Source organism: Lagopus muta, chromosome 12, assembly GCF_023343835.1.
Source record: "Lagopus muta isolate bLagMut1 chromosome 12, bLagMut1 primary, whole genome shotgun sequence".
Taxonomy (NCBI): Eukaryota; Metazoa; Chordata; class Aves; order Galliformes; family Phasianidae; genus Lagopus; species Lagopus muta.
In genome coordinates, this window is record NC_064444.1 from 11,966,025 (window position 1) to 11,989,437 (window position 23,413).

The 23,413-nt window shown below is 39.5% G+C and overlaps 1 protein-coding gene across 1 annotated transcript; it reads right to left on the minus strand.

Annotated features, from left to right (window-relative positions):
- Positions 1-571: 571 nt before the first annotated feature.
- Positions 572-19,217, minus strand: SHCBP1 (SHC binding and spindle associated 1). Its single transcript, XM_048958821.1, has 13 exons — positions 19,084-19,217; positions 18,530-18,700; positions 18,007-18,122; positions 16,657-16,865; positions 15,920-16,012; positions 13,298-13,531; positions 13,041-13,209; positions 11,706-11,826; positions 8,694-8,825; positions 7,761-7,879; positions 6,982-7,068; positions 6,493-6,634; positions 572-5,724 (listed from the first exon to the last, which is right to left on the minus strand). Exons 1-13 carry the CDS (start codon positions 19,151-19,153, stop codon positions 5,411-5,413), a joined length of 1,977 nt encoding a protein of 658 aa, XP_048814778.1. The 5' UTR covers positions 19,154-19,217; the 3' UTR covers positions 572-5,410.
- Between the last annotated feature and the right edge of the window lie 4,196 nt (positions 19,218-23,413).

The following is a 23,413-nucleotide window of genomic DNA, read 5'->3' on the forward strand; positions in this document are numbered from 1 at the left end:
ACATTCTTCTGCCAGTACCCTACCCCTCTTCTTCCTCCTTACCTTCTATGGGGATGTTTCCAGTGCCCTGCTTTATGTACTTTGAAATGATGGTCTAGAAATTGATCTGACCTACTTCGGAAAAATAAATTTAAGCTACAATGATGTTAAAATTACTTTTTTTTTTTTTTTTTAAAGTGTTTTTAAAATGCATAATAGGTGGGAAAGAAATAGTATTGATAAAGACTATGAGCAGATACAAACAGAAAAGTAGAATTAGCAACACTATGCAAAGTTCTGTCATAATAGCATTATTACAATTGCAAAACTAAGAGAGTATGTTTCCTTATTGTAATACACAGCCTAACTTAAGCTGGCTATCCAACCCGTAACATTCTAAGAATCCCAACATTCCATGAAACATAATATAAAGCACGTTCCAATAATGTTTTCTTCATTAGCTATTCTTGACATTAGGCTGGGAAGAGAAATGATGTATTTCATAATAAAGGTCCTTTCTACAGATTATCAGTCTCAGTGAGATTCCTATCACAACATTTTATTACTATAGCATACATTTATCAAAGTGAAAGATAACTTGCTCCACACCTTCCCTATAATTACCCCATAACATTAAAGTCATTTAAGACGAGATTTCCCACTATAATAGCAATACAGGAAAACTCTGTGTAGCACTACCAAAATAATTATCAGTTATTCAAATTACGCTCAGCAAAGGAAGAGAGATACATAGGATGTATAGGATGTTCAAACTTGAAAACAGGAAAGTAACACTCTCAAACAATAGCATTTACCATTCATTAAAACGCTGAAATTGCTTTGTCAGTAGGAATAAAAACACTTCATGTACTGAATGGTAAAAACAAAAATTCATGTTCACACTTTTGAGCAAATTCTTTATTGACTGGGAAGAAATAGCAATTTAAACAGTGGAAGAATCATTTACTTCAGCATTTCACTGTTCAGCAAACAGCTACAGTAAGCCTGGTATAAGATGAAGAGCCAGTGTAAGAACTACTATAATGGAGTGCCCATGTACAGATACCCAGGTATAACAACCTAAGTCTGGTTATTTCAGCTGCTTTCTGAAATTAATAATTTTAATTAAAATCATCAAGAACCTACCACCCACCACAAGCCAGTTACAGGCTTGTTTCATATCCAAAGACAAGGCAGAGCTTCACAGTTGAAAAGCAGTGTGGTGCTACAGGATACAACACCAAAAACAAAAACATGGTTGTCCACAAAAATCACCCTAAGAACAGAAATGGAGTGTAAGATGCATTGGAATGGTACGTACTCAATGTAATCATGTGTCGTGCAGCAAGTTTCTCCTTGATCAGGCAGCACGAAGTACTTTAAAGATCAAAAGAAAAGCAATAAGAAGTGGAAAAAAAATACAATAATTCCTACCCTTCCATTTTAAGGCCAAAGTTTTCTGCATTTCATCCCAATATATCAAACAAGTCTAAAAAGAATGTACTTAAAGAGAACTCTTATCAGGAGTTCTGTCCACCCCCAGAGTCAAATATCAACACTCAGAGGCAAGGAAAGGATGGCACGCTCTCCTAGGCTGCTTTGTAATCCAGAATCAGGGCTTGCAATACCTTCCTCTTTTTCTGCATTTCTGCCTTGCTTTTGGTGCCTATTATCATGTACTCAGATGTATTGCCAACATCATACACTGCCTGCCTTGTAGAACCAACTGCCACTAAATCCACTGGATTCTGGATACATTTTATTGCACCTTTCTTTATATTTGCTTTAAAAAAAAAAAAAAAAAAAAAAGAGTTGAAGATTAGATTCTTACCATAACAAATACCACACAAAATGCTTTTTTCTTTTTTAATGACACAGCATGAAGCATTCAGAGTGAACATATGATTCAAAATGAAGAATTAAGGATTTAGTCTGCCAGATAAAGTATACCAAAAAACAAAAACAAACAAAAAACCCTAAAGTAACAGCTTTCTCTTAAATTTAAAAGAATCTGTGGTGTTCAGTTAGTTCACATAGTTAATAAGTCAGTAGAGCAGCAGTAATCACCTTTGGATGCATTCCCACAGCTCCCTGCCTGATGTATCACACAGACTCTCTCTCTCTTTCAGAACCTGCGGGTTACTTCTACACACACACACACACACACACGCACGCACACACACACACACACACACACTCTCTTCTGTTCCTGGTGGTGAATGACAGCTTAGATCCTTGCCCTGTTTTTTTTTTTTTTATTTTATATACAGTTAATATGCAACTCTAACTTGATGCATTTATATTGCTCTTAGAAAACTAAAAACTTAATGAAGGAAAAAAAGCCAAGGGTCACAAGTAACTTCAAGATTAAATTTCCTTCAACACTTTCACATAGGCATGCTTAAAAACCATTCAGCTTATTACAAGCGGATACAATAAATTCAGTTTTGTTTCCTGGCCCGCATTGCACAAGCTGTAGTTTCACTCAGGAGCGCTCTGAGGCCTGCAGATATCTTCTGGTTGTGAGACAGCAGAGCAGCGTTAGTTGATTTCAACTCACGTAAGAAAAATAAAATTCTTTTTGCCTTTTGTGCTGTATTATAATGCCTTAGAGAAGAACAGAATAGTGCTTCAGAGGGGAACTTTAGAGAGACAGCATCATCAATTCCAGCCCGCAGGAGTGCTTTACAAGAAAACCCTGTATTTGAAAGAGGGGAAAGCAGAGTGCAGAACTGGCTGTTGCCCAAGGACCTTGCGAAGCAGGAAGGCACAGCAGTGCTAAACAGGGCCATAGGAAAACTGGACAGGAAATATCACAGGACATGCTGAACTGATTTTATTTTCTTATTGTGAAACATGAAAAATACTGTCTGAGGCAGTCAGGCAGCTCAGAGGACAGGTAGAGCAAAAATATTTGTGAAACAGAATTAAACATCACTTTCCAAAAGAGGTTTTGTCGCTTTCTTTTCCTTTCTGAGAGGAAAAAACAAACAAACAAAACACTAGAAGAGAAGCACGAATCTGTGAAATCATCCTCCCTGTTCCACAGTACCATCTGAATGTGTGGCAGCCTATGGCCATACCCCTTACTGCAGACAGATCGATGCACTAACTGCTTCTGTGACGTATTCAATTCACTATTTTATCTACAACTGAAAGCTGGCAAGAAAGTGACAGCACAGCCTTGAAAGAAGCACAAAAATGAATAAAGAAAGAGCATACTTGAGAAAATAAGCACATAATGTGCTAAAGACAGATGAAATTACTGGTTAGGATTACAGCTTGCAGAAACAACAGCCTGAACTGAAGATGAACGTGCTGAAGTAGAAAACAGTGGTAAGGCCAAACTCCACAAAAAGGGCATGGCTCAATTGGAAGTTTGGTCCTTCAAAGCTCTAATGTCATCAAGAATTAAGCCACAATTTAATAACAGAATTCCTGCATAAAATCTTATTTTTCATATGTTGCTTCCTCACCTGCTGACAACCCATACAGCAGCATACCACTGGCACATGGCACAGGAACAGACCAAAAAAAAATGGTGAAATTGAAAAAGAATATTTTAATTTCTGCCTTCATAAACTTTAAGCTGAACATAAAAAGGGAACTCAAAAGTTGTCAACAGAAGCCAGCTTTAAAATTAATTACAAGAGAAAGAAATGCTACCTACATATCACAAAGACAGCTTGCTACAAAACCACAAAATCAGTTTTCAGCTCTAGACCGTTAATTAGGATTGCACTCAGGAATTAAAAGTATAACATCAAAGCACTAAACTTCACACATGACATGATAAATCCCATAAGATCACCACTGTCAGTACAAGTAGTGGGATTTCACTTGAGTTAAGTATTTTGTTACAGCCACTAAACTGCAAACATTTATTGTCTTGTGCATGTTAAGATGTTGTAATGGCATTCAGGCTCATTAAAACTCAAAAGCACAATCCTGAAGTCAAGTGCACTGAGCAGAACAAAAACAGCAGGGGGATAGGAAAGCTGCAATTAATGCTGCAGGTCACGTAAAAAAAAAAAAAGCAGGAAAAAAATACTTTTAAGTTACACTTTTCTCTTTTCCTTTCTACCTATTGCTCACACTAAAACAAGTCATAGACTCAAGGGAATTTTGATTCCCACTGAAGTTTCAGAAGTGGGTGGAGTGAAAAACCTGGAGTAGACAACTCGTCTCCACCTCAAGCAACCCTCTACAGTGCAAGGGAAGGTATATACTTGCTAAGTTACTTGCAGAAGTTATTCCGAAATTCTCTTGCTGGCACCTTCCTTCTCCTCAACACCATCCTGTGTTTTACAGCACCACCTTGAATCACTTGGGATTTTTTATTGTTTTTTAAACATGTAGAACTGGTTTTGAACTGATGTATGGAAATACAACTCCTGAAGGCAATATAAGCTTAAATAAGGTATTTGGATTTATATTTATAAGGAATGTGAAGCACTGAAAAGGCAGAACCCTGGGGCAGGCAGTTCAGCCAAATTTCATCTCCAGTTAATTTGTAATGAATGGTGAGTCACTGAAATGCTTTTTTTTTTGCTTTTTTTTTTTTTTAACCAAATGCTCCATAGCTGTGTGCTGATGAGATCTCATGCAAAGTTCTTGTTTTTTTTTCCTTTTTAGTTTTCCTTTTATTTCCAAGAGATCTGCTGCTATATGTGGCATAGGAGTTTCAAACATTTTAGAATAATGTGCTGAAAGATACACTAGAATAACACTAACCATGGAAACATCTGTTTTTATTTCTTATTCAGAGTTTTAGTTAGACACCATTCCTCCTTATGTCAAAGGTACACAGGCAGTGGCAGCTGCTGCTGTGTGCCAGCTTATTTCCAAAGAAGACTGAATGATGCTATCCTTCCAGATGCCAATTTCTCTAAAAAATTCTTAAAGCAAAGCACGGCAGCCAACTACTACATTTCATGCAACAGTTCACCAGCTTCTGTTTGGCACACAAAACTAAGTCTATCACTCTCTTATAGGAGGGATGTAGAGGCTAACAGCACTTTAAAAGAAACTATGGAGGAAGATGTACCACCAATTGCTGAGCAGCTGTTTTCCATTCTTCCATGACAAACTTTTTGTTTGTAGAAAGATTTATTTATATGTTAAAAAAGAACCAAAGGAGTTAAATAAATATACCAAAAAGAAGAAAAAAACAACAAAAAATGACAGCTAGGAAAGAGCAAGTCCATAGATTAGCGGAGTTCTCTTTTCTACCAGCATTGCCCATGCTTGCACAAAGAAAGTAGTTTTCACATGCTGTATATATGTGTGTGTGTGTGTGTATATATATATATAATTAATAAATATTTTACTAACATTATGGAAAGCTGGTGGAAGTTACCTCCTCAGAAAGTAGCAGTGAAAAAAACAGCTTGTGCAAATCTTATTACAATGCCACTAGGAATCAGGACTGTCAGAAGAGAAAAGTACCAAAACTTCCTTTGCCATTCCATTTGAACTGATTGCCCACAATAGAAACAAACATCTCCTGTGACATTAAGTTGTCATCAGCTTCTGTGATTCCCAGTTCACTCAGCCTTTTCCTGTGCATCTGACTCTTCTTTGCAGAAGCAGCACCAAGTTCACTTACAATTTCATGATTGCCTTCAGAAATCTCAGCTTGCTTATAAAGCTCCAATTCATCAGCCACACACTCAGGTAGTTGTCCTTGTCTGAAGCCCTCTACATGTGCTCTCTCATCACTTGACTGGGTAGACTGTGCATCCCCTAGATCAGGGAACAATGAGAATATCAATGCCAAGCATGCAAAATAGCCAAATCAGTTAAAACTACCAGAATGAAGTCTTCTTCAATTGTAACATTTGCATACCCCACACATTTGGGTAGTTGTTTAGTGACAACCATACATTTCAAATACAGCATATGAAAAGGTTTCCTCTCAAAAGGACTTCAAGCTACCAAGTAACAGTGATATTAGACTGTATTTACATACCATACTTGCGACTGGCAGTTCTCAAATAAGACATATGAAGAGAAATACAATTGTCACATTTTATTTACTGCAGAAAACAACTTCTGTGCTGCAAGACTGTGCTAACCAGCATGTCTCAGCTCTAGTGCTGAAAGGAAAAATGGAGCAGAGAACTAAGAACCAGAAGAGCTATAACAGAAGTCACATCCGCTTTCTTGCTGATCAACACTCTTGTTTCTGTAAGATTGAGGTAGTTATACAGGCTTTGCTTAGTGGGAAGTATAGATTAGATGCTTAAGGACTTAAAAAAAAAAAATCTAAGTGTACACATAGCACGGAGCACAGATATACACAGTATTTACCTGCAGGAAGTCTAATTCAGGAAATTCCATTGTTCTGATAGTTACAGAGATACATTCCAACTAAATCAAAACAGACATTGTGAGAAGTTTTTGAAAGACTCACTTCCTAGTTATGGAATTCAAAAAAACTTGTGTACACTAGGCTTAAGCGTTTTTGTTTCTTTTTTTATTATTTACTTCTATGAAGTCAGAGAAAAATACCTGTTGTTCCTTCTGCTGAAGCATCCTTTACATCAGAAGCAACAGTTGGTTTTACCAGGACCACACCATATCCTTCATTATTATGGATCACATTATTGGCCATGCTTATTTTGGGGATGTCATAATGTTCATCTAAGAAATTCTATAGAAAGGAAATAGAAATCCAACTTGTTATGTCCACCCAATGGGATGCAAATCATTTCACTTTTAGACAGAATTAGCTCTCTGCATTGGCTAGAATGTTTTCAGTGTATGCAAGTAATACTGCAAAAGATCTCTTTCTGGCAAATAAGAAACAAAACATTGCTTCATTGTACCAACCCAAGGCAAACAAGTACCACCATCATAAGTTGTAATACACAAGAGTTCCACTATAAGAAAGCATGGTTATAAGTCAAGCTAAACACAAGTTATCTGCACCAATTCTGACAGCTATAAGTTTGTGTGCTATTAAGTTGAAGAAAAAAGTGCATTCTGCCTTCAACTGACCTTTATGAGTATTCCCTCCTTGCAGTGGTGTATGCCGTTGTCCAACAAGGTGCACGTACTACCTGGGTATATTTCCACACCAGCACCCTACAAGACAAAACCCACTGCAGTTCACAAATAGTTCCGGAATGCTGACAATTTGGCATGATATCTCCATGGTTGATCTTGGTGCTCATTCATTTATCTGCACCACTCCAGCTGTGAAGCTTCACAGCTCTGTTAACTTGAACAGCAATATCAAACATGGAAGTCCCACAAGTAATGCTACTGTTGCTAGTCTATAGAATTACTAGCAAAGAACGACTATGCACCCTTTTATTGCTTTCTTGCTCTTTAGACATCCTCCTCAACATTCAAAGCCCTATCATCCTCCCAAGTGTGCTAATGGGAGTTCAATTCTGTCAGAAGGATATCATATCATATCTGTCAGAAGGATAAGGTCACTTAATTTGCCAAACTAGGATTAATGAGTTATTTATAGGCAGGGGAAAAAAAAAACAACACAGAAAATCACCTTAAAGATACAGCAGGACATGAATCAGTTCAACAATGCAGTAATCACTGTTTCATAGATAGCCCCTGCACGAGATACTTCATTGGGTACTACTGAAGACCATAAGATCCCTGGGAACAATCTCTTAATGTAACACACAGATGTTCAAGATAACCTGTAAAGATTCTCACAAGAGGGAAAGAAACCACCCCTTCACTGAGAGTATCACTGCCTAGTACAACTCTATTGAAATTTATAAACAAGTTTTTAACTGGCTATTTCGTACCTTGGCACCATACAGATCTGAGTTCTTCATTAATAGTTCAGCTGAAGTTCGTACAGTTATGCCTGTAGTTTCACACTGTAATACACAATTCTCTAAAGTTGTTTTCCCTTGATGAACATCTACATACACACAACAAACACTGTTAAATGAATCATACGTGCAAAAGCAAACCTACAGGTAGATAGATTCACAATATTTTTTACAGTATGTCAAAATGACCATTTAAATAACATCTTATGCAAGTTTTACTGATTTGCTCAGGCATAGTTTGAGCTCATGGTACTTTGTCAGGATAAGCAGGTACACTACAAATGAGCACTAATCAAAAGATTTGCCTTGAAGTTGTTTTTTGTTTGGTTAGCCACTGTTTTTCTAGTGCCAGCAGTTTTGTTTGGGGTTTTTGTTTTTTTGGTTTTTTTTAACCTTCTTAAAAGTCTTTTGTATTAATAAGTTATTAGATACATATATACAGGTGTTAAGAAAACATGTTTTAAAACAAATGCTTGCCAAGGCTAAGTATTAATTAGTACCTTCTACAAAGAGAAACAGCCATGGCCAAAACTCAATGGATACAGTTTGGGATTATCCGAGTTTCAGTTTAAGTTAAGTCAGAAAACAAAGGTCTGTGCTACTTCTGAAGTCCGTATCAACCCTCAGCAAAGAGCTGTCAAGTGTTGGGAGTTCTTTGTAGCATGAGAAATTATTTCCTTTTCCACGCAGCCTGACACACTGAAACCTGACCTACTGCTGCAAAACCCAAGAGCAGAGAGGTCAAGTTATCTCATCCAAGGTTATCTTACCCAAAAGTTAAGCCTGAGTGCTACAACAGCTTGAAAGTTAAAACCAGTAAGCTCTGTGTACTAGATTCGTTTAAAAAAATGAAAAGAAAGTCACAGAAGACTCATAAGAACATTAAAGTGCTTTTATACTTACTTAAAATCCCTTCCACAGCATCATGTTGCACCAACTTCAAATTGGAGATCTTTATATTGGCTCCTGTACAGTCCACGAAGTTGTCTCCTTTCCCTTGCTTTTCTATCACAATGTCATCTGGCAGGCCATAGCCTTAAAGCAGGGGTGAAAGTTTGATGAGCAACTGGTAACAATCACAGGCAGATATTCACATCAAATAAGAGGATTTAGAACTTGAGGTTCGATAATCTCAAATAGTTTTCTACCCATTGGCCAAGCCTCAACTTACACCCTTCTGCACTACAGTCCAATGAATTAAATCACCCAGAATTCCAAATCACCCTCTTTGAATGACATCAAATACCAAATTATTTTTGCCAGTTGAACAGATGTGTAACAGAGGTCACATTCACTGAGATCCAAGTCCTCACTCCCCAAAGCTGCAATACTCAGGAGGGAGGTACAGTAACAAAGGCCACATGAGAACCTGCAGTTGGCTTTCAAAATGGATGAGCACAGCAGAGCAAGCTGGGGCTCTCAGGAAGCAGTCACTACCACAGTGCAAGGAAACAAAAGGAATTCATGCTATAGTCCTAAGTTTCACTCAGCTTTACTGTTTGAATGAAACCTGGGTCAAAACACGTTCCTGTGTTATGTGTTATATGGACTTCCAGATTAAAAAGGAACTTTCAAAAGCATATGCCACCACTGATTTACTAAAGCCATCCACACTTGTCAGCATTCAAACACACACAGGGAAATTTATGAGCATGTAAAGCTTCTATTGCTTGTCAATGGCAAGAATCATGATAAGGAAAGCAATAATGCAACATCTATTAAAGCAGTATGAGTCCTATCATTTTCTGAACACGCAAAAAAGCTTAGATAAGAAGTGCCCATACAGGATGCTAGCTTTTAACCAAGTACATAAATAAATAATGTGAAAGTAGAAAGGTTGAAAAAAAAGCTTTTGAACAAGAGCTGAGAGAAAGTTTTAGAGACAGCAATGAAGGCAGTTTGGTAATATTTCAGCACACTGCAATAGCTAGTAATCTTTTTCTAGGGTTCCTGGAGAGGAGGTAGCAAGGGGCAGTTTACTTCAGTATGGAAAGAAAGTGCACCCTGGGACTTCAAGAGGCAGATCCTGTTTAGCTATACACCCCAAAGAATGAGGTTGTTTATCATTCATGGCAAGAGTTTTAAGAAGAATTGTCCAAACTACCCAAAGATCTTCTAACCAAGCTTTTCGCCTGCCCCACCTACAAAGCAGCAGCTCTAGCAGTAAAGAAGCTGTTTAAAAGATAAGGAATAGAGAGAAATTGATTCACCTGCCATCAAGCACTGTTCAATACATAGCTAGCTCAAGGTTGTACACCCTGTTAAGCAACTTTACAGGAGCTAACAGCAACTGTCATCCCATAACTCTGATCACAGGTATTAGGATCGATGTTCAGCTTCTCTTCCAACTTCAACTATTGTACAAGCTGCAAAGTTATTTGGTACCTTTGCTGCACACCTTCACCAAGTGATTAAGTTGTCCTTACTATAATTTTCTGTGTTACAGCTTTAACCTTCCCCAGTCCTCTGAAGTATTTCTTTTCCTCACACTTTCAATCACAGCACTGGTTTGCACATGCATGGAAAAAAATACCACCACTACTAAGCAAAGCAATATCATATCTTTGATGAGTCACAACTTCATTGCAGCTATATCCAGCCACTCAGATTAGTGCCAGCAACTTCTTTCTTGATGCTCCTACTTCAAATGTTTTCAGCTGCTATTACTGCTATAAAAACTTCTTTAACAGAAGTCCATATAAGAAGATTAAGTACCCTGACATATTCATTATTCAGAGTGCAGTTTGTACTAAAGACACATTTACATGCCTTGCTTCTTAATATAGCATACCTCATTCTTTAATGGGAGTGCTATTTCACCATTTGCATTACTGTTTCCTCAAAAGTATGAGAGAAGTTGTCATAAACTCCAGTCCACACAATTTTAGAACAAATCAATTTTTGCAAGCAAATCAAGCAGTTTGAAGTCCTTTAACCAGCACTGTCCACCAGCACACAACTCTATATAAATCATACAAGAGAAGAGCAAAAGAGAAAGTGATATTCATAAGAGAAGGGCAAGGAAAATACAGTCCCAAGCAGCAGGAAATTAAATTCCCAGCCTTTCCCATAATGAAGTTTTGACAAGATAAAACTACAGCCGAAGAAGAACATGAACAGCTGCACAAGCCCCGGTGATACACAGACTATTATGTTACAGCAGCATGCAAGCCTGAAGCAGAGAAATTACACTGGGAAACTAAGAATTATGAGGAAAAGACAGTAGCATAACCTAGACAATGCAGGAGTATTTGAAACAAATACTTGGAGAGAAAAATAGAATCACATATGGTGTGTCCACTTCTACAGAACAGAGACTAAATCAATAGCTCTTTCTATCCAGGTACATCACATAATAAACAGATTTGCATCAGCAGCCCATACGCACAGCTGGCACAACAAATACCATAAACTGAGTTGACAGAACTTGGCTTTTTCCCCTCTGTATTCATGAGTGCTATCTGGCAGTGAGTCTCAGACCACCTCTATGAAGTACATTAGGTCTGTGAGAATGCAAAGGACAACAAGAACCTCCACTAAGTACTCAAAATGAAGCTTCTCAGAATGATCTGTGCTTGTCAGATGTAAAAATATACAATCGTGTTTCTGCTGGATACAGATACAGGTACAACATCTAGCTCCATAGGTAACAGTACTAGATGTAGTACCTATATAATTCAGTCAAACAGAAGAAAACAGCAAATTCACTATTCATCAGCAAAACTTTAAGCTTATTTGCAGGAATAACTGTTGTTAATAGAACACCATACACCACAGACAGCCCTACAAGCAGAAACAGGAACACTCCAAAGTAAAAAGCAAATACCCAAGTCAAGCTTCTCCAAATTAAAAAAAAGAAAAAATCTTTGTGCATAGCTAGCTTAGGACCCTGGACTCCCTCAGCAAGCTTTCTACCTTCCATTTCAATAGAATCAGCAATGCAGAACACGCCATCCACAACATAATGACCAGGACAGATGATGACTGTGTCTCCTTCATAACAAGCATTTACAGCTGCCAGCGGATCATTGTGGAACTGTAAGAGACAAACAACATAATCAACTCCTGAAAAAATGCTATAAAATAGGCATATTTATGCCCTTAAATTTGTTCTTTAATTAAACGTTGCTGCCTTTGCCTGAAAGAAATCCTTTATAACGGCACCAGTAACAGGCCGTTTCTACTTGGAATTCCACAATCATAGCACTCTAGACAAAAACAGCCTTAAAGCTTTCCTTTGTGTTACGTCCATTCCATGAGAAATCTGGGGCAGTGGCAGACTGAAGAGCATATGCACTGGAAAGCAGGTTTCAGTATGGCCTGGGTTTCAGGCCAACATGTGAATTCTGTTTCAAGTGACTTGTCATGAATTACATGAAGCAGCACATAGCAGACAGGAAAGTCAATAAAAACAAAGAACTCAGCAATAAGATTTGAGTCGGTCCAAACATGCAGAACCCTATTTCTAAGCAAGTCACTCCAGAACAGAGTTCAGACATCACAGTGGCAAATAATAGGTCCACATGGTTCTTTTCCCTAAAAAAAAAAGACCTCAGTACCTGAAAAGTGCAGGCTGATATCCTCTGAGCAATTCCACATAACAGGAAACAAATAGTACAGAAAAACTTCGAGTTTATTGCATCCTGGCAAATTCTAGGGCAAGCACTGTAAAAATTACTCAACTGCCAACTGAGAAAATCTGATTTTATCCCCAGAGTTAATAGGGAATGCTCTGTTCGGGTCTGCTTTGCCCACCTGCAATTCATGAACATGATTAGAATACAGTAAGCAATTTCATTTGGGCCCAAGCACTACAGACTATTCTGTATGACAGACTAAGCTGAAGTGCTGAAAATCCTAGCTGAAGTCACTAAAACTAATTGCTCTAAATAAGTTTCCTAAGCAAGTTTCCTATGCAGAACCATAGCAATAGAATGGCATTTCCTTCTTGAAACCTTAAATTGTTATCAGCAACTCAAAATACAGAGCTATCTAACATTAGAGTATTACTCCTTTGCACATTTATTACAGGTTTATTTCTTACACATTGGAAGGAAACTGCTCACACAGATTACTCAGCAAACAAATTAAGAGAAATTACTTGCAACTTTGTCTTATTAAATTACAGTGCTGTTTTCAGACTCAAAAATGGTACTGTACAAGCGTATCGTCTTCCATGTACACAATTCTTTTGTATTGTTTCTTGAGTAGACAAAATCATGGGTGAGCAGGGAATTGCTGTTACTTTACCTGTATTTCTAGTTCTTCACCACAAGACTCAGGGCAAAGTCTGTCCCTTATCAAAGACTGCAAGAGACTCGCCATCACAGTTGCGGACACAACATGAGTGATCTTGATACCTGTTGGTCTCTGCCCTTTAGCTTGGAGACCACTGTATTTTTGGTAACCAAATACATACCTAGAACAAGGAACAAAGCCTTCAGTGAAGAACATTCTACACGTGGTTTCCCCATCAGGGCTCCCCTTCCATTAAACCCGCTAAGTACCTCAGCAGAGGATTCTCAATTAGTTTTAGTTTTTGTTTCAAGTGCTCTATTTTCTCATACAACTTTAATCCCTCCACCATGGAGACATTTTCCATTTCAGAGTCTGAATCACTGCTTGATATGTTGTTCCTCACATTTAAAAACTTCCTGTAGAGCTCTTCACATTGAGACAAGTAGCTGTGGTAATCAGCAACAAGACCAGAAGGCACACGGTGCTCGAGGATGTCATAATGCCTGCAATTCAGAGCCAGAGATCAGCATACTTTCATTTCCAATTTTGAAAGATCAAATACAAACCCAGAGAGAATCTGAGATGCCCTGTATTAGTACTGAAGTTAAAATTCTTTGCAGTCTGCATCAAATCAAAACCCTCAGAACATACAAATATTTTACTTACTTCTCTAAATGATCTCTCATGGCATATAGGTAACAATTATATGAAACATTCTAAAAGAAATGGTACAGTTACAAAAAAAAAAAAAAAAAAAAAAAGCAACTCCTAAATCCATTAGAAATCAAAATTAGCCTACTTCTCAAGCATTTATTGGAAAGCCTGAGAAAGCTATGTCTAAACAACAAGAATAAGCCCATAATGTGAAGTCTGTATCAGCAGCAACCTAAACAATAACCTGGACAAAATCCCAGAAACAAATAAGGCAGTATCTGCACAAGATGAAGATGTGAAAGCACTGCACAGGAAATTGTGTCACCCCAGAAGTATCTTCTACAAATGAAATTACAGGGTAGAAAATGCCAGCCTGAAGTTGCATTAAGATTATCTGCCAACTAGACAGTGCCACACAGTCACATAGAACTTATCACAGTCACTAAAAAAGAAAAAGAAATGCTGGACAATAATTAATAACATGAAACAAAACAGGACTTAATATTTTCATTTTTGTAGAGAACCAACTTAACACAGCATAAATAACTCTGCTGAAGAGGCGGAATGAAATAAGGGCAAATCTTCAAAGTTCAAAAGATTATTTTTAAGTGGTGCATTTAATTCAGAAAAGAGCAAGAAAAAAAAACTATAACCAGAGAAGTAAATAAGTATGCAGTTACAATAAAAAGGATATAAAGAAAAAGACTCACAAGATTTTGGCAATGCAATCAGAGGCAGCAGAAAGTTAACACAGCATGATTAAATGAAAAAAAGGATTTATAGCAATGTAGAAATAAAATATTAGATGGAAACTAAGAGTTAAATGTAGGTTGGTCCTGAAATGCATACTTCATTTTAGGGCTGGTCACTATGAAAATGCATAAAACTTGATCTTGATTTTTTTTTTTTCCCAAGCTTCAATTAAACAATTCATATTACTTGCCTCAAAAAAAACAGTATTACATCCTACCACTACACATGAATTTATCGGTTCTGATTGAAAGAGTGCACACCAGAGATCTGTAAAGTTTAAAGCATCACGTGTTTCCATGCAGCTTTAGAGTCAACACATGAGGACTTCAATCACAACACAGGATGGCACTCACATCAACATAGTTTGGAGGAGAGACTTCGCATTAAGCAGTGTGGGAAAAAAGATAACGTCTACTTGAAGTTTTTGGTTGTTTTTTTTTTAAACATTTTGGATCCCAAATAAACCAACTCTAAGGTCATTCACAGATGAAAACAATCTCTCCTGGCATACCATTGCATTCTGGTTAATTCCATGCAAAGACTTCATAAAGATCCAAAACCTCAACAACAGAACAGCCATGCATTGCAAGCTCACACAATAAACACTTCACAAACATTTACAATTTCTAATTTCCACATAGAACACTTCCCTCTAATTTGTATGATCTGTTAGAAATCCAAGCTTATCAGAATCCTCAAAACTAACTGTGTCCTGTTAGAAACAGAGACCCACAGCCACCTTCAGAGTACAGGTAATGATACTAATTTCCTTTGTAAAGCTTGTGCTATACACTGTATTCTAGCACACACTACATTCTGAAGAGCATTCCAGGGTTAGCTGTAAATAATAGCTGATTTAGTTCCAAAGCATCATAGCAGACTTGCACCTGAATGACAAACTCATGCTCAGTTATGCTATGTTGAAAACAGAAGTGTGCTTGGGTTATTTAACCCCCTCCAGCATGTAACCAGACTGTGTCCTCGTGCACTGCTCAATTTCCATATAGACAGATGGCATTAAAAAAGTAAAACTCACCTTCAGAAAACCTAATGCCAGCTAACCCCACAGATAACAGAAATGCACGTAATCCTTCTTCAGTATAAATGATTTACGAGTTTTTGTTTACATTCTGTTCCATTCTGGTTCCTATTCTATGCCTAAAGATATGACAGCATTTCATGCCTGCTTTAGATAGCGTTACATTAGTCACTCCTGCAAGTCCAAGGAGGCAATAGCTGGATTTGGAGCGCCATCTGATGGGAGGTTAGGGATTACAGGAAAACACAAGGGTTCAGAAATAAAGCAGCAACTTCAGTTGTACCCTCTTCTGTAACAAAATAGAGCATCAGACAGTGGCTGCTACTAGAACAGGCTTGCTTTAATTCACTAGTGAAAACATTCCTTGGAGATTTATGCATACCACTATTCCCACAGCACCCTTTCCTGTGGTCCCACACATTAACACAAGAAGTGTTACACTCACAGTCTCAGTCGAGGCTCCACACATCGCACAAAGTAATCAAAATCATCCTCCTCCTCCTCATCCCAGGTCCTCCAGATGCACTCGTAGAAGAACCTTTTGAAACAAAGTAAGCTTTTAAACACAAAAGAGGCCACATTTAAACAAGCAGAGACAGTGGCACTAAAAATACAGACATAATAGAATGTTTTCATTTGCATTCTGTAACCTATCTCCAATTCCACATCACCCTCCTATAAGCCATTTAGTAGACACAACAGTTGGTTTTTTATATGAAGAGTTTTAATTTGTATTTCTTGGATTAAAATCCATAACAGCCCGAGTCCTTCTGACTTTCATCAAGAGACTGAGCAAGTATAATCTGGATTTAAAAAGAAGACTTGCACAAGATTCTGTGGCTCTCTGATTATTCAGTTTTGGCCAGGCATCTTTCCACTAAGCTCTTCTTCTCCACAAGAAGTTTGCCACCTCTATGATACATGCTCAGGTCTCTGCTACTGAGCATTGGCCAGCAGAATGAGTCTCTTCTCAGATAAATACACCCCATTTTTGTGTGACTGCCTTCAGCTACCAAAGGCAAACACATTTCCTCTCCCCATAGCCTTCATGGTACCAGTCATAATATTGAATGTGGAAAGCTAGACACGTGGGGATGCCAGTCTAGCCACAAGAACTCAGGACAGCACACAACCAGAGTGCAATTGCTCAAGACAAGAATTAACCTTAAAGCAGTTTCCTACCTGACATGCTCCACAGCTAGTGCTGTCTGATCAAACTCTCCCGACTCATCATACACAACCCACAGCTCCTGCAGCAGTATCCGACGCTCCTTCAGCTCCAAGAGTTCCTGCATGCACTCCAACGTAAAGGTGCTAACCTGTGACTCGCACAGGAAAGGCTCACAGAGCTGCACAACTGCCTTCAGATCTGAGTACTCCACATCAACCACCTGTTGGAATGAATAGCTCTTAGAATTTCTCTACGTAGAACCACAGAAACGGCTGAGGAAGGTGCACATGATGTGCACAGCCCAGCAGACCTCACTAAGTGCCAGCTGACCCACACAGATCAACACACAGTACGTATTACAGCAAAGGCAATCTGGTCAGATGAAACGATAATCCCAGAAATAAACTCCTAAAAATCAAAAGATCTGGAGTAATCTCTTTGACATTCAAAACTAGGTTAAAAAAAATAAAAAAACCTCATAACACCTATCCAAGGCCAGTAAACTGCTTCTCAAATTGGTTTTAAAACACAAAAAATAGGATCTTCAGATTCAAACAAATCCATGCCTCACAGTTTTCCTAGACTCTTCTATGGTTCATTCTTCAAAGCATCCACAAGATATAAACCATCCCATGAATTCCTCAGCAAACTATTTTATCACTAATTTTGCTGAAAAGATCAAAAGATGAAGTTCCTCCCTTCTGAAAACATGTAATACAAGTTCAAGCTTGATCAAACATCCCAGGTTTGCACAAATATGAAAGACTCAGATACTGGTAGACATAAAAAAGAAGGATCCCAAACATGCAATCCTCCAGCAGGTCTACAAGAGCTATTGTTAGTATCAAAGTCGATTAGACAGAAGAATGTTAATGATAGGAAGAACTTAGAAGTGACCACAGCCTGGTGACTGAGAAAACTACCCCAGCAGCCAGCTCCAGACAAAGCACTTATCCCTCCTGTGCCCACCAGGGTTAACCTCACAGTGCACCCATACCAACTTGGACTCCTCCTCCTTGTTTCAAGGATCTTCTGGAGTTGTGACTTGCTGCAGCCCTGAAGAGCTCATTCTGAGCAGCAGTGCCTCACTGCCATAACAGTCCCCGATACAAGTATTCGGATTACAGGTTCTAACCTCAGGCTTTTAGGTATAGATAGCACAGCAGTGTACAAAAATGGTGTTCAAGAATAAGGATTTTTTTGAAACAAATTCCTATTGCTTTAGTCCTCATTGGCAATTACATATAAAAAACCATACTATTTTCTAGCAGTTCATAAATCTCATAGAAAGTGTTCTGCCTGTCAGAGAGATAAATGACGTTAGTGGGAGACCAATGCCTGAACAACCACATTCCATTTACCTCCACAAGGACCTCAAACACATTAGTGCGCCAAACAGCCTGCCATCCTGACGGCTCAAGGACCTTCTCCAGGTACTCAGCCGTAAATTCCTTCACCTCAGAAGCTTTGCAGTCAGCTAAAATGAAAAGGAAGGCAGTGCATTTATGTAAGAAAATAATGAAAAGTCCTCAGGAAAAGATGAAAAGCACAGAAGGTTTCAGCAGCAATGCTGCTGAGTCTGTGCTTTATCTCAAGGAGTCTCACCACACGCAGAAAAGTTCTGATAACATCAATAAAACCAAGCACAGGGCCCAGCATTAGCGCTTTTCCTTTCAGACCTTCACATTTACTCATGTTAAAGCCATTACTTCCTGGGCCTATCATCTGAGGTGACAGCACACAGCCCAGCACTGACGGCACACACCCCATCTGTGTTCCAGTCCTCGCTATCAAGAGCGAGCGTTTCAGGCAGAACTGACTCCACTTAGAGCAGAAGTCTTAAGAAACCTTGCCACATATTCTTTCCCTACTAAAATCACTTACCCAAAATGTAATCCTGGTAAGCTTTAAATCGCTCATAAAACAAAAGATGATCCGTGCGAAAAATATCAGGAAAAAGCGCACTCCCATCCGGTACAGTCCTCCCCAGGGCAGTGCCCGGCTTGTCACGGCTTCCATAATCGCTGCAGGTGTCCTCATCCTGCTGGGTGGGAGCTGGGGGAGCAGTGGGAACAAAGCAAACCCCACAGGCCGTCAGGTCCACGCAATTATCGCTCGCTCTTCTATTCCCAAACAACCCCTGCTCGGCCCAAGATCCGTCACACGCCTGCTTTCCCTAACAAATCTCACAATGCACCACAAAAACGCTGAAATTCATACGCTGAAAATTATAGGGCGATTTTAACCTTCAAGTACTCCTTCAGAAGTGCTACCAAAGATCCCAGCAGGCCATGCCTGCACCACGCACGCGAATTTATTCCTCAGAGCCCGAATTCCGCAGCCGCGGCAGCAACGCCTCACGCAAACGGTTGCGCGAACGCACGCGCCGCAGCGACAGCCGCGGCAACCCCCCCCGCCCCAGGGCGTTCGAACCTCACCTGGCTTCGCCTCCTCGGCGCCCCCCTGCAGCCCAGCGACGCTCCCGCCCGGCGGTCCCGTTCCGGCCATACCGCCCGCTCCGCTCCGCTTCAGCCCGCACAAATTTCAAATTCGCCGCGCCGACGTCACGGGCAGCGCCCGCCCCCATTGGCTGCCGGGCGGCGGGCGGGCCGTTGCGCTGCGGGGCGGGCCGGCGGTCTGGGCTCACTGGGAGGAACCTGGGCTGAGGAACCGGGCGCAGAGCCATGCTGGAGTCACAAACGCAGATTTCTGCCAATTAAACATGGCTCCTTGGCAGGGAAAGGGCAGGCAGAACGTGCTCAGTAAGCCAGTTCTCATGTCATTGGCAGACCTACCAGCAAAATATTGCACAGCCTGGAGGGTAACTTACGCAGATCCCAAATTATCCGTGGTAGGAAGTACATCAGGTTTAGGTTGTGCCATTCCCTATTTGGTACAAGTTTGAACACGCACCTTCTTTGATAAAAGAGAGAATTTTGTTATCCTGTCTGCATGAACAAATTCACCCTCAAATAGTGGCAAATGAGACTGCCCAGCAGCCTCATGCTCAGCAGCAACACGGCTCATTCCGTGCTGAAACCTTGCTCCTGCTTACTGTTGTGTCTGCTAGAAGCAGATTGTGTCCTTTTGGAGCAGATTCTACTGTGGCTATTCAGATAAAGACTCTGAAAGTAAAGTTGCCACAGGTCCAGTAAGGTTTAAATTCCAAACAAAGTAAGTAAGGTTAAGCTAAGCAGTTGGAAGATGTTTGTATTTTACAATTGGGTATTTATAATTGGGTATTTAGCAGAGATGAGGCGACTGGACATCACTACAGGAGCTAAGGACAGGCAGCAACTAACAATAGACAAGAAAGGTTAGGATGCTCCAGCAAGAATGTGCAGAGCTCTGTGGGAAGCAGTTCAGAAGGAGAAGATCAATGTCGCAGGTTTGGGACAGAACAGGTTATGTTCTATACAGCATGCTTTGTCACTGCTGGAGCCAGGCATGTAGAATGGTGTTCTGCAGAGCTGCTCCTGGACGTGCCACCATTTTTCCTCCAAACAATGGCTATTTAAATTGCTGTTGAGTTTTTTTGTTGTCTTTTGTTTGCTTTTTTTTTAATGCCACAATTGCTTTAAAACAGAAACAGCCACGAGAGGGCTGCCTTAGATCTCAAACAACATGATTAACCTGCTTAGCTTCCAAATATTAGCATTAAAAAGTATTAATTTGTTCTCTTTTGATATTTCACTGATTTTTAATGGAAGGAACACCATGGTGAAACAAATCCCACGTGTGCAATTCATCCAGGCTGGGGATCAAGATAGCATGCACCTCACAGGCAGCCACATCACAGCAGTCCCTATGCAGGTGGCTTAAACATCAACATCAAAATGCCTTTCTCAAAGGCTGCTGTAACACACAGCCCTGGCTCAGAGAAGCTGCACGGCTGAGGGCTGCTGAAGACTGCATGTGTAAGTCAGCCTGTGACCCCTGCAGAGCAGGGCTGCTGTGCAGTGGGAAATAAATTGCTGGGGGAAATTCTGCTGAGCTGTTGCTTCAGATCTCCAAAGTGCGAGCCCGATGGCTGCCAGTTATTGCAGATAAGAGCAGGCAGTTCCTCAGGTCAGGGCGGCTCTTAATTTTAACTGTGAAGTTATGAAGAAAAAGCATCTGTCCAGAGAAATTGATGTAGGATACAAACTCACCTGATAGTTTGGACCAGAACTTCGTTGTGCGCCACTGACCTCACTGGAGCAGTGTCTGTTCATGCCACCTGGAAATTCATTTCCGAAGTTAAAAACCTAAAGAAAAATAGCAGTGTTTTATCCAGTGCTCCTATCCAAAGAAACATCATCTCTATTTTAACTCACTGCTGGATGAGAAACCCCTCGACAGAAGTTCTCATTTGTGGATATATGCAGATTTCATTTGAAAGCACAGACTGTTTCTACTTTAAGGTTTCTTAAAGCAATATTTTCTTTACCTCTCATTATGAAGCAACCTTAAAATACAAGTATCAAAAGATCAAATTATATTATTACATGTAATGAAAAAAAAGCTTTTTATAAGGTTTGTCAGTCTGAAAATGTCTATCAGATGTGTGTGGGATAAGTGGTTGAGAATCAGCACAGATTCACAGTGATGGGAAAGAAATAATAAAAAGACACAGAAAAGTCTAAAAAGAATGGTACATAAGGCAGTAAAAAGTCTGCATACATTTCTGTTCTTGACACAAATTCCTTTTGTTACCATGGCAATAATTTAATCTCATTAGGCTTCCATTTCTCCATCATAAAACTTAGACAATATTTTTTTACTGCATGTGCTTGATTAACTCATTTGTAAACAACTTTTATATCTGGGGATGAACTGTGCCATGTAACTGCAGACTGCTGTTAATTATTTGGGTTATTAGCTATAAAGTATGTTCTTTGACAGGTATTTTATCATTGTAAGCCTAAATAAATCAAATACAACCAGAAAAGCAATTGAACTTTTGCAAACCTCTATAGTTTCATTGCTTCATCCCCTCAGAAACTCAAATCCAATTCATGGGTTCTTTTAAAGAACCACTTTGGAGCTTCACATGTGAGCTCTCTTCGTCCAAATGTCTACACCTATCAAAGATGGAGCCGTATCACTGCAACCAATATATCTTTGAAAATCAGAAAAATCAGTTTGAAATCATTTGTTTCTATTACTGCTTGACTTTATTAGCAGAGGATGCTTCTGAAGTGCTTTTTCTACTATAATTTAAGCGGTTTTCAGAACCTCCTCAACTCTGGCTTCTTCAGAAATGTACTTCATGGACTTAAAACTGGTCCAACACCTTATTTCTTAAAACCACAGTAATAGCATTACAGGTTTGGATTTTTTGTGTTTATAGACACCTCTTTTCTTGCAGTTCACCGGAAGAGTTTCAAGATTTACGCTACTCTATCTGCTGCGTATTGACTTTCTTTAACCACAAACATGCCTGACATTGCCAAGTGCCTCATTTTCAGAATGAGGGAATTCACTCTAGATAATGACTTTCAGAAATAAGCTACATAATAACACAAAATTCAAGCCCACGCAGTCTTACTTAACTAAGACTCATCTAGAATGGAAGTGCCATCAGCCATGCTCCCTCAGCACTGGACAGGCCATCTCTCCAGACAGACACATTGCTCCCTGAAGGAAGGCCAGAAAAGAGCTAAGTCCCTTTTGCAGATGTTGCAGTGCTGTCCTGAAGAACTCGGTAGACTGAGCGCTGCAAGGTCTTCTTCAACTGACTGCAAAGATGCAACAGGGACAAAACCCATAATAAACCATTTTCTTTCTTCAGACGTGGACAGCAGGCAGACAGATTTTCCAACAAACGTTAAAACTGAAGTTGAATGTTGATGGGAATAATGAATTTGGGCAAAATGGAAATTGCCAAGAGGATTCATCCTTATGACTAATACTACAATAATTATTTATCAGCCATTTTGCACCGCACAACACTATGAAAGCTATATTTTGCCATATTACCGTCGTTTTCCATTGGCATTGATAAGAACAGGCATCACTGCTGACAGTGACCACTCAACTTTCTGCACCCAGAGAGCTGCTGACCACATCTTAGAAATAATAGGAAAGAAGCAGTGATTAAGATAAGGATGAAATCACAATTACTGCAGATGCAGAATGCAACAAATCATTGGGCATAATCACATCAGGAAGATGGCAAGCTTGAAAAGAATGAAAATTGCTGACAGTGTTGGTTTTGTATGATCACTGCACCTCCTCATTCACTGCGAACAAAACAAAATAAGTTTACTAAAGATGCAAAAGAACACAGCTGTTGGTGATGGCACATTATGTTGCTGTGATCAATGCTTCATTTCAGTTCAAATTTTGAACATGGCTGTTTAGAAATTGTCCTCCTGTGATTTTGTTGTATTTCAAGTGCTTTAAGTTCCTTTTTCCCTGTAGTACAGCTGTGTCCCTATCTTGACAATGAAGGCAGAGTAACGATGGCTCTTGGGTCTTAAAAATTAGCTACTGAAGTGTGTTGGAAAAGAGATCAATTAGCATGAAGTGATTTCTGACAAACACTTGTCAGTGGGCTTACGATTATGTCTTAGCAGATGGTAGTTTGAAAGGCTGGAGCTATGTGAAGCGTGCTACTTCAGCTGATAGAACAGCAATAGGCAGCCAGTTTGCTTTGGATGTGGTAAAGCAGAACTAAAGCACAGTGACATCAGACTTTTCTAGATGCTTTTCAGTAGTTGACTTCATTTTCCGTGCTTTCAATCTCCTTAACAATTTGTGTGCAATTACCACAATTTCACTAAA